The sequence below is a fragment of the Pagrus pagrus genome (assembly GCF_965226575.1).
Source record: "Pagrus pagrus genome assembly, chromosome: 12".
Lineage (NCBI taxonomy): Eukaryota > Metazoa > Chordata > Actinopteri > Spariformes > Sparidae > Pagrus > Pagrus pagrus.
In genome coordinates this window covers 19,107,155-19,121,383 of record NC_140196.1, presented here as the reverse complement: position 1 = coordinate 19,121,383, position 14,229 = coordinate 19,107,155, and the positions used below count along the sequence as shown (strand labels likewise).

The 14,229-nt window shown below is 38.7% G+C and overlaps 1 protein-coding gene and 2 long non-coding RNA genes across 3 annotated transcripts; 2 read left to right on the top strand and 1 right to left on the bottom strand.

The window, feature by feature from the left end:
* Positions 1–338: 338 nt before the first annotated feature.
* LOC311266297 lies at positions 339–2,975 on the top strand. The gene is made up of 3 exons (XR_014623695.1): positions 339–1,747; positions 2,106–2,431; positions 2,839–2,975. It is a non-coding gene; the product is annotated as an uncharacterized lncRNA (long non-coding RNA).
* A 3,626-nt stretch (positions 2,976–6,601) lies between these two features.
* gdf15 (Growth differentiation factor-15) lies at positions 6,602–8,755 on the bottom strand. Its single transcript, XM_084369029.1, has 2 exons — positions 8,318–8,755; positions 6,602–7,831 (listed from the first exon to the last, which is right to left on the bottom strand). Exons 1-2 carry the CDS (start codon positions 8,703–8,705, stop codon positions 7,083–7,085), a joined length of 1,137 nt encoding a protein of 378 aa, XP_084225155.1. The 5' UTR covers positions 8,706–8,755; the 3' UTR covers positions 6,602–7,082.
* On the top strand, positions 8,584–13,988 carry LOC311266603. The gene is made up of 3 exons (XR_014623740.1): positions 8,584–8,656; positions 11,494–11,559; positions 11,700–13,988. It is a non-coding gene; the product is annotated as an uncharacterized lncRNA (long non-coding RNA).
* Positions 13,989–14,229: the final 241 nt, after the last annotated feature.

Below are 14,229 nucleotides of genomic sequence, written 5' to 3'. Positions count from 1 at the left end.
GGTATTTTGTTTTTGCACCGCTAAACCACAATTTTCAATCACTATTGATTTCCACATGTATTTTTTGAGGTGTACAGGAGGTTGTTGCAACAATAAATGCATGTTGGATGTGAATGCATGTGCACGACAAAAAGGCAGAATGCAAGTCCTCAGTTAAAGCTTTTGATATGTGGACTCAGAATACATACAAACTTCATTAAGGAAAAATATTAAAATCATAATAATAATAATAATAATAATAATAATAGTAGTAGAAAATGTTAGCAGTGAACATACACGTGATTCATGTCGTATGGTCCAAGTGTCAAGTCGAGTCTTAAGTTAAAGAAAGTCACGTCACTTCCCCCATCCAAGATACTGCAGTCTCACCTGTATCTGGTCTTTATAGAGAAAAGAGAAAAGACATGGTATTAGTAACTGTCTAATAATGATATTGTAGGCAAATTAAATGTGTATTATAATCATTGCTATTCAATGACATACATTAAATGAAACAAAGAAGCTAATAACTTTACAAAAGCTTATTTATTTCTTTAATTTCTTTTAAAAACATACAACATGAGGTGAACACAGACAAATCATTCGAGTCAAGCCAAGTCACGAGTCCTCAACTTCAAAGACCAGGTCTCAAGACATTTATATTCTGTCAGGTCAGGTTGTAAGCCATCAAACAGTGACTCGAGTCTACATTTCTGGCAGTAAGACATAAATAAATGTGCTAAACCACAGCTGTAGCAATAGAGTAGGGATCTCTCCCTAGGGATTGGCCACCACATGCTGTATATACAGAAGTAGCATGATATGGCTGGTTTATAGTTTATCGGTCCCCTTTTCTTTCAGTTCTGCAGAACAGAAATGGTGGGAGTTATTGTCCAAAGGTAACGCAACAGTTAAGCTCAGTGTATTCTGTAACAGCAGGGGGAGGTAAAGGTCCTGCTGAACTCCAGTTCATGTCTGTGTGGGAGTGTGTTGGTAGCACAGTTTCGCTTTAACAGTGTCATGACAGTATCTCATATCATTTATTAATGTGGGCTGAAAGAAGTGCAGATCAGAGATAAGACTAGGTTAACTTGGATGAACTTTAACTAGTGTGTGTTTATATGTGTTATCAACCTCCAATCCCCACGTCTACACACTTTCACTCTATCAGTAAGAAACTTTTAAACACATGAAGATAAGTATAATTACACAATCATATTTTTTCAACGTTTTTAGTACTTTTTGAACATTGATTGCAAATTTACAATACATTCCCTATGTACAATATAACAAAGCAAAGAAAACAACAACATGCACATCCTTCTTGACGGTGTGTAATAGAGGCTTAACACAATAATAATGTACCTCATGGTCATCTACTGAGCAGAGACACTTATATGATGCTCGAATGTGAGAGAAAAGAAAAGCTACTAATTTAACCTGTTCTCTTTCCTACGCTTTACCATCATTTATTGAATTACAAACAATGTCCAGTCAAGCCCATGCAAACAATTTCTGAGGTCAGATTGGAAAGTTGACCAGTGAATCATAAAGTTTAATATAACATTCATTCGGCTCCTGTCAGCAGCTGTCTATTTTCAGAGAGTAACTTTTACAGGAAATCTACTAGTTTCTGCGCTTTCATTGCCCAGTTCCATGATTTCAGCAAAAAGGGAACTTCACTGTTGCGAGTGCACGGCGTTAAAGACAAACTGCATGACTTGACTCACGACTCAGACCTTGACCCACAGCGTCGGAGGCTTGTCTGGTAAGATCACTGTTTTTATTGACCTACGCTTTGACAGTAAACTGTTTGACTTGGCTCACAAGAGTAGGTTTTGTTTGTTTTTTACAGAATTTACTGGAATGTGTTGAAATTTTAAACATTTTTTTATTGAATTACTCTTTTTTTTCATCTATTTTTAAGTAGCAAGACTTTATTAGAAATGTATAACTGTTATCATGAAATGGACAATATATTTTATTGAGGCCTTCTGAAGAAGAATAAGCAACAATAAGTGACTAAGAGTAATCTCTAAACCTTTGAATAACTAGTCAAGAAATGCGAATTGTCACAAACTGAGCAATGGCATACAGTCAGTTTAATTCTATTACTTTTGTTGCAGATCATGAATAACACCTGTCAGGAAAATGGCACATGTCAGATGAACGAGCCCAACTTTAATGCAGGTCCGGCTGTGGGCTTGACCCTCTTCTTCCTGCTGCTTGTGATCGTATCTGGTGTACTTGTGTACAGATACCACAGGCGAATCATGAACATTTTGCCATTCAGACATAGAAGAAGCCAGAAGAAGGAGGACTACACAGAGACACCTGAAGCTGATTCCCATGAGTACACCGATCTGAACAGAGAACAGTCAACAGCACAGGCTCCTATTTATGAAAACCTGTCCACTACTAGATACAACACGTCTACAGTACAGCAGTGCAGGTAAGTCCTTCTTTAAGTATTTTCAGTCTTTTAGTGAAGGTCTTGTTTAGAGGAAATGTGGAGACAGAAAAAGGCATTTATGAAAGTGCAACGCGGTCCAAGAAGAGACCAGAACGGAAGCAGATGAAGAAACACTGCGGTGTGAATTTCCCCATTTTGCACAATTCTTGTGTATGATATGCAGATGTCTGTTGTCTGAAGGTGACCTCTTCTTCTTTTGTTTCAAACAATTCAAAGTCTATGAATCCAACTGATGACTCAGTGCTGAAGTATTTCTCTGAGCAGGAATAGAATCTGGGAAAAGGAAATCCACACAGTTTACGTAATGTTTGTCTTGTTTCACAATGGTTTTTTCATCAGTAGAGGTGATGGGAAAATGATCTGCTTCTCTTATTGTTTCTCCGCAGGTTGCCCAGTGAAACGGAAGAGGATTTGTATTTGCAGTGTGATATACCAGATGACGCAATATACAGCAACACTCCAGCGTGCAACCTCTCCATCCTCCCAGACTCCCAGGACGAAGACGTGTATATTATGCCAGATACATGATCGGACACAAAACTTTTCATGCGTACTTCATTTGCTTTGTCTCTCGTGTCATAAATGTAAATTTTTGCAAAGCTGCTGCTTTTTGAACCAGCTGACCTGTAAACAAAACGAGTGTATACATAGAGTTATATTCTTTACCAGTGTACATTATCTGTAAAGTTAGGGAGTAAAAGTTGTATTATGTGTTCTATTAATTAGAGATTTTGGGGAAGAATAAATGCAGCATGACGGTATATCTTGCTGTGTTTACACATGAGGACTTGCTGTTTTTGCCACAGGTCATTTAAGATTACACTGGACACTCTGTACAAATGACCACATATATGACAACAATCCAAGGTATTCAATTAGCTGATAAGATCTGATCGTTTTATGTTTTTTATCTTGATGCGTCTGTTTATGACCGATGAATCACTTTCCATTTTGACCTTTAGAGAAGTGACATGTTCACTCTTGTGTGGTCAGGTCATGCATGTCCCTTTTTAGTATTAGTCATATTGCATTGCTTCTCATCGGTTAGATTCAGAAACATAGCAGCAGCATAAAAAAGAAACCTTTAAGTTTTGTTAATTTCTTCATATAGTTCACAAACAGGTTTCAAATAAATCCACAAATAACATTTTACAATGCTTTTTTTAATACACTGAAAGACCAAAAAGGTGTATGTGAATATATAAATATGTCACACCGCGGTGAGGGATGTCTTGTCATGGGTTTTTTGTCTTGTGAATTTCATGTTTTATTTTGAAAAGTAACTCTCCTCTCGTTTCAGGTCACTTGCCCTTCCTCTTGTGTCACCGGTCTGACGTCTCCCCTGATCCCTGATTGTTTCCACCTGTTCCCCATCAAAAAAAAAACCTGTTCCCCATCAACCTCATGTGTCTTATAGTCTGCGTCTCCCTTTGTCTTGTGCCAGAGTGTCGTTTGTCATTGCGCCTCAAGCCCCACGTCCACAGCCTCGTCAAGTAACTTCGATCACGTTTTTGTGTAGCCTTGGTTTGTTTTTATTTTCTGTGTTTTGCTTGTTTGTATTAGTATAGTCATTGAAGGTTTTCATAGCCTATTGATTTGTCACGCTGTCTAAAGAGCAAAGAAGACGATCCTTCAAAATAAAAGCTTGGTTGTTCGTTAACTCTGCATCTGAGTCCTCCTTGTAAGTCCAGGCCTGACAAAATATGCTCCATGTTTATGCACATGCCAATGTAGGTGGATGTGTGTACTTTTTACTTTGTACTGATTACTGTTTTATAGAAGTAGTAATCGTTCTAAAGCTGTCTTCCTTTTTATGTGGTAAACAATAAAATAAACTTTTGCCATTGAATATTTACAATGATTTTATTGAATTAAGTTTATGAAGATGAAACCCGAAAGAACACATTATTAAGCAAGATTTGAACAATATAAAGTGTCTACAAAATAATTTGCGATTGCATTTTGATTTGAACAATTATGTTCCCTTAAAAAGATTTAACCACCTTTTCTGTGTATTTTATTTGATTCACTGTAAAATTTAAAAGTTTACTTTAAAGAAGTCAGGAAACCGATTATCTCAGAATTACCAAGTAAAGTAGACAATTAAATTCAAGTTGTACGAGCTAAAAGGTTTTAAAATTATCAGTCTACTATACTTTTCCTTGAATTTTTTAAGTAAAGTCACTTTGTCAGATTTTACAGTGTTTAAGAAAAATGTGAGAATAGAAACAACTAATTTACTTCAAGTTAGGCCAAGTCAAGTTTTTTATAGAGCACATTTAAATACAGTTTAAGCTGACCAAAGAACAGTAAAATATGAAGTAACAAGTACAAACACTATCCACAAAATACTGCATAAATCCAACTTTTCTTTTTTGTGCCAAAAACTACTGCAAAATGTTTTTTTTATGCACAAAGAACAACTTCTAAAACATGCAAAGGTCAGCACCACTTTATGTGCTTTGTGGTTCATCTGTGTTTGAGAAGAATCACACAAAGAGGATGTGAAAATCTTTCTGACCGTAGATGAAGTCCAGATTTACTTACGACTTACTCAGAGAGACAGAAAAAGGCACAGCTTTGCCCAAAAGTTACAGAATAAAATGTTTAATTTCTGCTCCCCTGGACGGAGGAGATGATGCTTTTATTTTGGATTTTGTTTCCTGTAATCCCAGAATTAATTTCAGAAATCATTTTCCAGGAAAGGCTATGTGATGATTCAAACCAGGCCAAATAGCAAGAGGTTAATGAGTTCACACTGTCTATCTTAGATTACACACAGAAGGGCTTGATGAATCCTGTCCCTAAGTCTTTGTACTTGTATACTTTGGGTGGTACTGCAGCTCAGGACCTTTCAGAATCTAAGATTGAAGACCTTTACATCCGCCCACGGTTGTGTAAGAAGAGGATGTCATCCCTGAAACAAAGGGGAACAGGATAAAAACAAAGAAGTGAGGGAGCAGTTTCTGGGCACAGAGCTGAGGTTACCATTAGAAAAATTTAATTACGGTCAGCGTTTGTGTCTGCAGGTCTGATTAATCACTTATTTATTAATCTGGCTATTTATTCAGTCAACCAGGGTCACTCAACGTGCCCCACCTTTTAATACACAACTTTATTAATTGCAAAACAACACGTGGTCATATATACGTGACCTTTAACCATAAAGATAAAGACAATTAATTACACATTAGGGGTGGTGGTGACACGTCTTGGAGTAATTAAACACTTAAGAGGAGCTTGCTACTGATTTCAGTCCAAGTCACTCACTTATATGACGCTCATCATGATTCTCTGTTCAGTACTTTTAAACTCCAAAACCCTGGGCTGCATTTTGCATTATGTTTTTCTCGTCTTAAATCTGATAACACACTGTAAGATCTGACAAAGTGACTTTACTCAAAATTACCAAGTAAAGTAGACTAATAATTTTAAGTTGTTAAAACTTTTTAGCTCATACAACTTGAATTTAATTGGCTTCTTTACTTGGTAATTCTGAGGTAGTCGCTTTCCCGACTTTTTTAAAGTAAAGTCAACTTTTAAAATGTACAGTGTACTTATCTTAGGATATCTCACATTATTATTTGCTCTTTTTCTAATAACTTTAGGCAAATATCACAGACACAAACTGTGATAATCTGGAATAATAAAAGCATTTATCATTATAGATATGTAATCTGAGCGGTCTGGAGTTTACACTGTAAACTTTAAAAGTTGACTTTACCTTAAAAAAGTCAGAATTATCAAGTAAAGAAGCCAATTAAATCAAAGTTGTACTTTAAATTAAAATACGGTTGTATTTTAAATTATTAGTCTACTTTACTCTTTTACTTTACTCTTTAAGTTTTTTTAAAGTAATGTCACTTTGTCAGACTTTACAGTGTTCACAGCAGACAGCTTTTATCCGCTTTTTATAAATTCCCATTTTCCCTGTCAAATCAAACGAATGTTCTGGTTCGTTTTGTTCTTTAATGAGGCGGTCAAGGATGCAGTGAACACAGCACCAAGGTTATTAATGGGAGATAAATGTTATCATATCTTTGGTACACCCTGACCCTCATAATCTCCAGTGGCTGATAATATCTCTGTGTATAAATGACAAATATGAGAGAAAAGATCTTGCTCATGTGTTTATTATGAAATGTGCCAGTTGATACATTCAATGCAACAAATACATCAGTACATTTATTAATGAAATGTATAAGACAACAAACAGAATATCTAAACCATACGCCTCATAAAACAAAACAGTACTTTAAATAACAAATGGCAGTCAAATTAAATAGTAAGTTGTACTAAAACATGCTGTAACATATAACAACACACAAAACACAAGTGAGTAATACATTTAAGACCATAACTTAAAATAAATAACGTGAATAAACAGATCTACTGCCTGATCCACAATGCCAAACAAGTCAGTTGCTCTGTGCAGCTGTAACACGTCTCTTCGACTTCAAAATAAAGTACTAGTGGATCATTTTAACTTTGGTTCGACAGTGAGAAACACTGCAGTTGTTCCAAAATATAAATTAAGGAACACTTCAAGTTCTTTTTCAGCATGTAACTAATTGTTCTCATGGTAATGTTCTCCCAAAGGTCAGGGTTTAAAGTACAGACTTTTTTTCTCTCAGGCACAGTTACATTTGCTGACAATCAGGTCATCGAAAGGCGTCAGCTTCAACTTTCCCCTGCTGTCGTAGTGCATGAGGACCATGGGCTCGTAGGCAGCCGGCACGCAGCAGGGCCGAGGCGTGCCTCCTTTGGTGATCTGGTGCAGCCGAGACTTCACCTGCGTGTGCATGCTCGCAGGCTTGTAGTTGTGTGGGCAGGTGCCATCGCAGAAATGCATGGTGTACTCAGCCGGGGCCACCACCCAGTCCATCCAGCCGATGTCTTTGAAGGACACAATGATGGACTTCCGGCAGCACCATCCTTCTTCGTCACATATGTCCTCCTTGTTGGAGCGCTTCGACCTGCGGGCTGGTTCGGGCTTTATGAGGCCCAATTCCAGAAAGATAGTTGGATTTGACTTGAGGGCGTCTTCTCCAACCACAACTACGCCAACGTCCACAATCAGTGCCTGGACACCTTCAGTCCCCATCCAGTTCTCCACCTCAGGGCTGATGTCCAGCATCGCTTCTTGAGCGTCTGACACATTGGCACGAACTGGTGAGTTCATCGGCTTCATCCTATTGACTTTAACTTTAATCTCTCGTCTCACCTCAGGCTGAACTGAAGTGGGTTTGTCTAAAACCTGCCTGGAAATCTTCAGCTCAGCCCGAGTGAGTGTCAGCTCATCCTGGATATTGGGGTTCTTATGGAAAACAGCTCTGTACCACTGCCAGCGATGACCTGACTGCGTTTTCACTGGCTCCACTGAAAAGACAAAACGAGATAAAGATTCATCAGAACCAACATCCTGTAATGATTTGACAAGCTACATTTATGACTCATAAACTCTTATTCTGAATGTGAATCCTCTCTTGTTGATGACAATTTTTAGAACCATGTGTTTAAAGTATAACATCAAACACAAGGTGTGCCTGTCACGCTCATGATTTCTAAAAGCTTGCAGGAATGTGTTTGCTTTGTTTTGCTACAGGTTATATGTACAACCACGGGGAGATGTTTAAAGCTCTGCACAGATAAAGTTGAGAGAGAAGTTATTTATAGGGCAACCGCAGTGGCACAATAGCTTTTGTCTGCAGACGTAACCTGTCACTGCAAGATTTTATGAACTAGTTATATGCGTTCTTTTCTGCTCCCACTCAAACTTTCCAAATTGGCTTTTCATGTCAGTCATTCAAGTTAGGAAAGAGCTAATTGAGGCCCAAGTGTCTTCCTGTCTAACAATCATCTCACCTGTAGCTGGAAAGAGCACAGTAGACATGTTGGATTGCCAGGTTTCCTCTGTCGTCTGGCTGGTGTTTCCTCTCATCTCCCTCAGTTTCTCCCTGTAGAGTTGATGCATCTTCCTCAGCTCTTCCTCCGAGGCTTTTTGGGTCGGCCTGGGCTCCCTGTCCATCCCCAACGAGCTGAGGATCCCCGACTTCACCGCCTCCATGAGCAGGACCCTCTGGCCGTCCACATCAGGTGCGTCTTTGTGAGGCCGGCTGTCCCCTGAGCTGAGGACGAGAAGCAGCAGGGTGCACGAGACGAGCCGGTGGAGTGAGAGTGATCCGAGCATGGTGAGCCTGCCAGGTAGGTTTGCTCTGAGAGTGCTGGAGCTCAGTGGATGAGCTTTGTCCATGTCATGAATGAAATTCTTCACATGCTTTTATTTATAGAGCTTGTGTGTTGCCACACCCCTGGTTGGTCAGGTGAGCCTGTGATGGGCTCAGCTCAGTAGCAACATTTAACAGCATTGTGTTAACAGCACGTGACCAATGATATTAAAAAATCTGTGAAATTAATTTAGACATTTACAGCTTTTTTTTAGTTTTATTAGCAGACAACAAACACAGTGACAACAGAGATAGGAGAGATGTTAAATTAAAGGATTTCTGGATGACATTTGGTTGATTGCGTCATGAGCACATGGTGTACGACTCAGCATGCTACGTCACCAGGATCATTATGTCACATTCAAATAACGACCATATGTCTTACAGTGTCCACTGCTTAGGAGAGGGGTAGGGGCAATTACATTAGCTCCTCCAGGGTTGATAATGATAATGTGATAGTGTATTGATCCCAATAAGACTGTGCCTCTCTATTCCCTTGAAACTCTGCCAAGGATGGTCATAGGTCAGGATCGGATACAGACCAAAGAGGCACGTTCACTCGCAGACAAGGTGCTGACGCCTGGAGAGCCCCGTCTCCAAATGTTACAGGCTGCATACCACTATATGAACAATTCAGCTTTATTGTGTATATTCAAACAGCTTTTAGTGACAAATACAATGAACAAAGACAGAAGACGGTGGAGAGAGTTGATGATCTGTGTGCCACCCATCCCCCCCCTCCCCCCCCTCTTTACCGCAGCCTGAGAGGGGAAATTCCTCAAGGTTAAAAAAAGATAAACAAACAAAGAAGTTATCTCTTCTGCCAGTTATCTCAGTCTATTTTTACCGTACCACATTGTCACACAGCTGATGTAAGGGGCTCGACAAAGATCAGACGATCAGACGGAGCGCTCTGTGAAAGTGCTATCTCTCTCTATGATGATTAAAATAAAAATTGATCTGATCCGTCCCCTAGGATATATGAAAGAGTAGCATCCCTTCTCCTTCAGTGGTACGCGCTGGAACAGACCATGAATCTATGGGACAGACGAGCAGACAGGCGACTACTGCGTCTGCACTGTGGACGTGGCTGTCTGTGACATTGACCCCATTCAGTCCACCTGAGGGCAATCCTGACCTGACAGATAAGGATTTCCAATTATGGGAAATGTCCATAAAAGTGCATTTATGGCTATTTGTGCCAAATTGTGAGCTTGACAGTAAACCACTACCTTTGAGCAACCAGATAGTAAAACTGTTGAGTCATAAGAGGGTTAATAAAATGATGTTAAAGCCTCATTTACATTATCATATGATAAAATAATAAAACAATAAAAACAAGCCTCACAAAACCATAAATCTAACTATGTGATTGCTAATTAAGTTTGACTGACATGTTAGATAAAATTCCAAGCTGATAATTTGTGGGGGAGGGGTTTCAGGATAAATGTGAGGGTTTGCCGGATGGCTAACTAAAATAAGAAAAGGGAAACAAACATTTCTGCTGTACAAAATTATGGTTATTTTAACTGACGTGTCTAAAATTGTGTCTCTGTATGTTTGACTTCCTCTTTCGGGCTAACAACTAATAAACCAAGCAAACTGAACATCACTCTTTGGTTGATTTTCTCTCAGCTCAGAGACAGTGATGGAAAGAATGAACTACATGTGTTTCAACTAATAGTTCAACTACATTTTGCCGTAGCTTGCTAGTTTAGCGATGTTCATATTTGCATAGAGATTTAAGTAGTTTAATTACTTATTTGCCATTGTTTGTAGTTAACTGCAGACACTACAAACAGTTTGGGGCCATATAAAAAAAGGGATTATTTTTTAAGTTCTTATCTCCTTTGACCAGCCCAACCCAACTTTCTTTCATCCTGACCGCTGTGAAGACATGCCCGGGCAATACCTCCATCAGGCAGCCACCACACACTTGACTTTTATGAAGTGCATGTTCAAAAGGGCGGGTGTTGCTCAGTGCACACACAGCGATGGCGTCATTATGGATAAACCTCCTCTCAGCCTGTGCATGAACCACCGTGGCCTTACTCAGTGGAATATTTGTTCATTTTTAACAGGAGGATGCACTTGTGACTGGAGTACTGACCCTTTTGGTTCTTTTGGTTTCAGAGCCAGGGTCGGATCTATTCTAACTTGCACAAACCTCAGTCAGATGACGGATCAATGTGTCAGGCAGACTGGACTAAATATTCAACCCTGCACTCTTTCTCTTACTAGGGGATGCAGATAGGGGGGTGGCAGGTTATTCAGGTGGATTTTTTCACATTTGTAGAAGTTGAAACACAGTCGTGAACAGTGGTCTCTTGCTTGTGAGCTGTCTAACTTTGCTGTAACGCTGCCGCCATGAAAGTCAGCTCATACACATATCATGTGAATGTCATATGACGGGTATTGTAGGAATGTACGTACAAATTTGAACGTATCCGTGATTTGAAGGAAAGTTAGATGCCAACATTTTATTCTAACAACTGGGCTTCATTAAACACATAAAGCTAAGAACACATATGAAGGAACGAGTGAGCTGTTTTAGCTCATTTAACCAACCCAGATTTCACCCCAAAGGGTAGGTGTGCTGTACCTCGGCTTCTTCCACTGTGAAGTATGTATTGGTAGCTTGTAGCTCATAGTCTTATAAAATCTGTGACGTGGGGTTGGAAGAAGCCAGTACCAGTCAAAAAGGTTGCAACATGATATCACAGCATCATGAACATTGTCCTATTTTTGAACATGTGAAGAAGACAGTGTCCAAAGACCAGAAAGTTTCAGAGATGTGGCTTCTTTCTTTGACAGTGTGGAGTGTGTGAATCTCTGAGCAGTGAGTCACCGAGGTGATGAAACAATCATGTGCTTTGCCAGGTGAGCCTACTTTGCAGGTTGAAAGTGTGTGAAAGGTGTAAAGTGACTCATGAAAACTGACACTGGTTTTTAAACTGTCATGTAAGAATCTCACTCTCTTCTCTTCTGGTTATTTCCCCTTTGCGTTTCATCTCTTGCAGTTGCGTGAGATAGCGGGGAGAGAAAAACAACAAAGCCCCAACTTGTCTTGTCATCATGACAAGCAGAAGTTTCTGCATAAGAGGAGTGAATTTCATCATATACAGGAGAGCAGACAGACATGATTCTCGTGAAGTCAGTTTAAGGTGGAAATTACAGCACATTGCACTATTCACTATTGCAAATCTTCATTGATTGATTGTATGCTTAAACAAACTAAATGAACAAACTTTGACTGAATAAACTGAATGAATAAAATGACCTTAAAGGACAACACAATTTTATACTGTTTTACTTTGTTTATATGTGGCGGACCCTGCCACCTTTCTAGCTTCAAACAGTTTTCTGGGGATCTTATTTTCCTCCGAGAACAGCTCAAGATGAAAAGATGAAATGCTTTATAAACCATTTATTGAACAATTGTTTATTATAACCTTGCAACAGATGTTGTCACAATGCTTAATAAATAGTTTATAATGCATTACATTGTTTGTTAACTGTGAAATAAGTATTCATGAAAGTGGGTTAGGGCTACAACGTTGCCATTTTGTTAATGATGGTGATTATAAAGGTTCCTCACTTTGCTTTTTCTTCTATCATTGTAAATCTCCCGCCCTCATTTAAATGTAAAAATCTAAGAACTGTAGACCAGTTGCTCACAGCTCATAGACGTTGGTATATTGTCTCCAGCAGTTTAGTAGAGTTACTTACATATTGCTTTGACATTTCCTTCCATCATTAATTCTTTCATGTATTTATTCACCTACTTATTTGTTTGCAGTTCTCTTCACTTCATTATTAATCAGCAAGGGACTGCACCATTCCTAGAATGCACTGGGCAGAGCACAAGATAATCAGCCATCTATGGGGTTAACACAGACATATAGCTCCATGGCTCCCTCTGATGGCCCTGAAGCCTCAGTACAGACTTTAATGAGCGTAGTGCAGCTTTATTTAAAGTCAGAGGGAGTGGATAACTTAGCGACATTGATGTCTCCAAGCAGTATATGAGAGCCAATGCTTTGTTTTGCAGAAAGGCCATATGTTTGAGAGTGAGAATAAGAAGGCAGTGATATTATTTGATCGTTTTGGTTGGTTGTTTAATTTCTTCCCACCTTGTTCAAGCAGTTATGACAATGTTTGTGATTTAACCCATGAAATAAGAAACAGTGCCTTCGCCAAACTGTCATGAATCAAAGATAAACACCAGTGATTTTGAAGTATCTTTCCACCAGAGTTGGCTTCATTTATGTTCAGTTCACAGAATTAAAAACATCCCCAAATCTGAAGTTTCTGGCCTGTTAGATGTCTTTCTTTTACCTTTCAGCCTTGTAATGAAATAAAACAAGTTAGTGAGGTCAGGATCAGAGACACGCAGTAAGAAGGTACACGGATGACTGTTAAAATAGAGCAGTAGAAAGAGAAAGAGCTGACTTTCATGCCTGACTGCGTCCACTAATGAGCAGGGACCACATGAAGACGACCTGCACTGGATCTCATGGAGAGAATGACAAAAGGACACATAGACATTTCTGTTTTTGTGGCTCCAGACTCCCGCTGAAGGACAAAATATGTTTTTCTCAGTTTCTTCATCTAAAACTAAACAAATGAATCATAAATACAGCAGCAACAGTAAGGTAGAACCACTTTCCTTGTCATCTGGATTTACTTAAAATCACTTCCTTGTAAGAGGCTGGTTATAACTCCAGTCTTGAGTTATATCTTGTTTGTTGATCAGAAAAGATAGAAGGGCGATAACACACTGAATACACATTGATAGTGATCTGCAACATAAAGTAATTTGGATTAATTTGGATACACTGGTTAGAGATGGAAATAATGCAGGAAAAAAAAGATTGATGTTTGTGTGAAGAGCACAGAAAATATGAAGGCTTGATTAACTGAAGATTCTTCTCCAAGAGGCTGGTTGTTGCCACAAACTTCACACGTGACAACATATTTTACTTCTCTTTTTGGTGTCTAGACTACATCTTTAAAAACCCAGAGTACAAAAAAAATCTACACATGAATATGAAGCAAGCTGCTGTTTATCTATGAAGGCGTGCGTATTGATACTCAGACAACACATTGTAATGCATGCACACAAACAAGTACAATACTCCCACTGAGGAAAACAAAACATCTGTATCATTTTAAAAACATCTGTCTGGTGTCTCGTGTTAATGTCTGTATATTCTGTTACACCTACTGTACACTACGCCTGCATCATTTTTTATCATCAGTTTGTCAACGTTCAATTATATGACATGTTTAAATTTAAAATACATTCAACTCAAAAATAAATCTTGTTTGAACAGCTAGTGACAAAACTCTTCAAATAAAGATGTAAATACATTTTTGTTGTGTTGTTTTATTGATGCTTCCAGTGATCAAATGTATTTGAGTACATTTAGTCAAGTACTAGTTTTGAGGTACTTGTATTTATTTGTGTATTTCTATTTTCCGCTGCTTTATACTTCACTCCACTACATTTTGGACGCAACAATTTTACTTTATACTTCACTACATTTA

Excerpts from the sequence above, each read along its gene's own strand:
- gdf15 (XM_084369029.1), bottom strand. The coding sequence starts at position 8,705 with ATGGACAAAGCTCATCCACTGAGCTCCAGCACTCTCAGAGCAAACCTA. Across the intron at positions 7,832-8,317 it reads TGTGCTCTTTCCAGCTACAG|TGGAGCCAGTGAAAACGCAG; the intron begins GTGAGATGATTG and ends TTGTCTTTTCAG.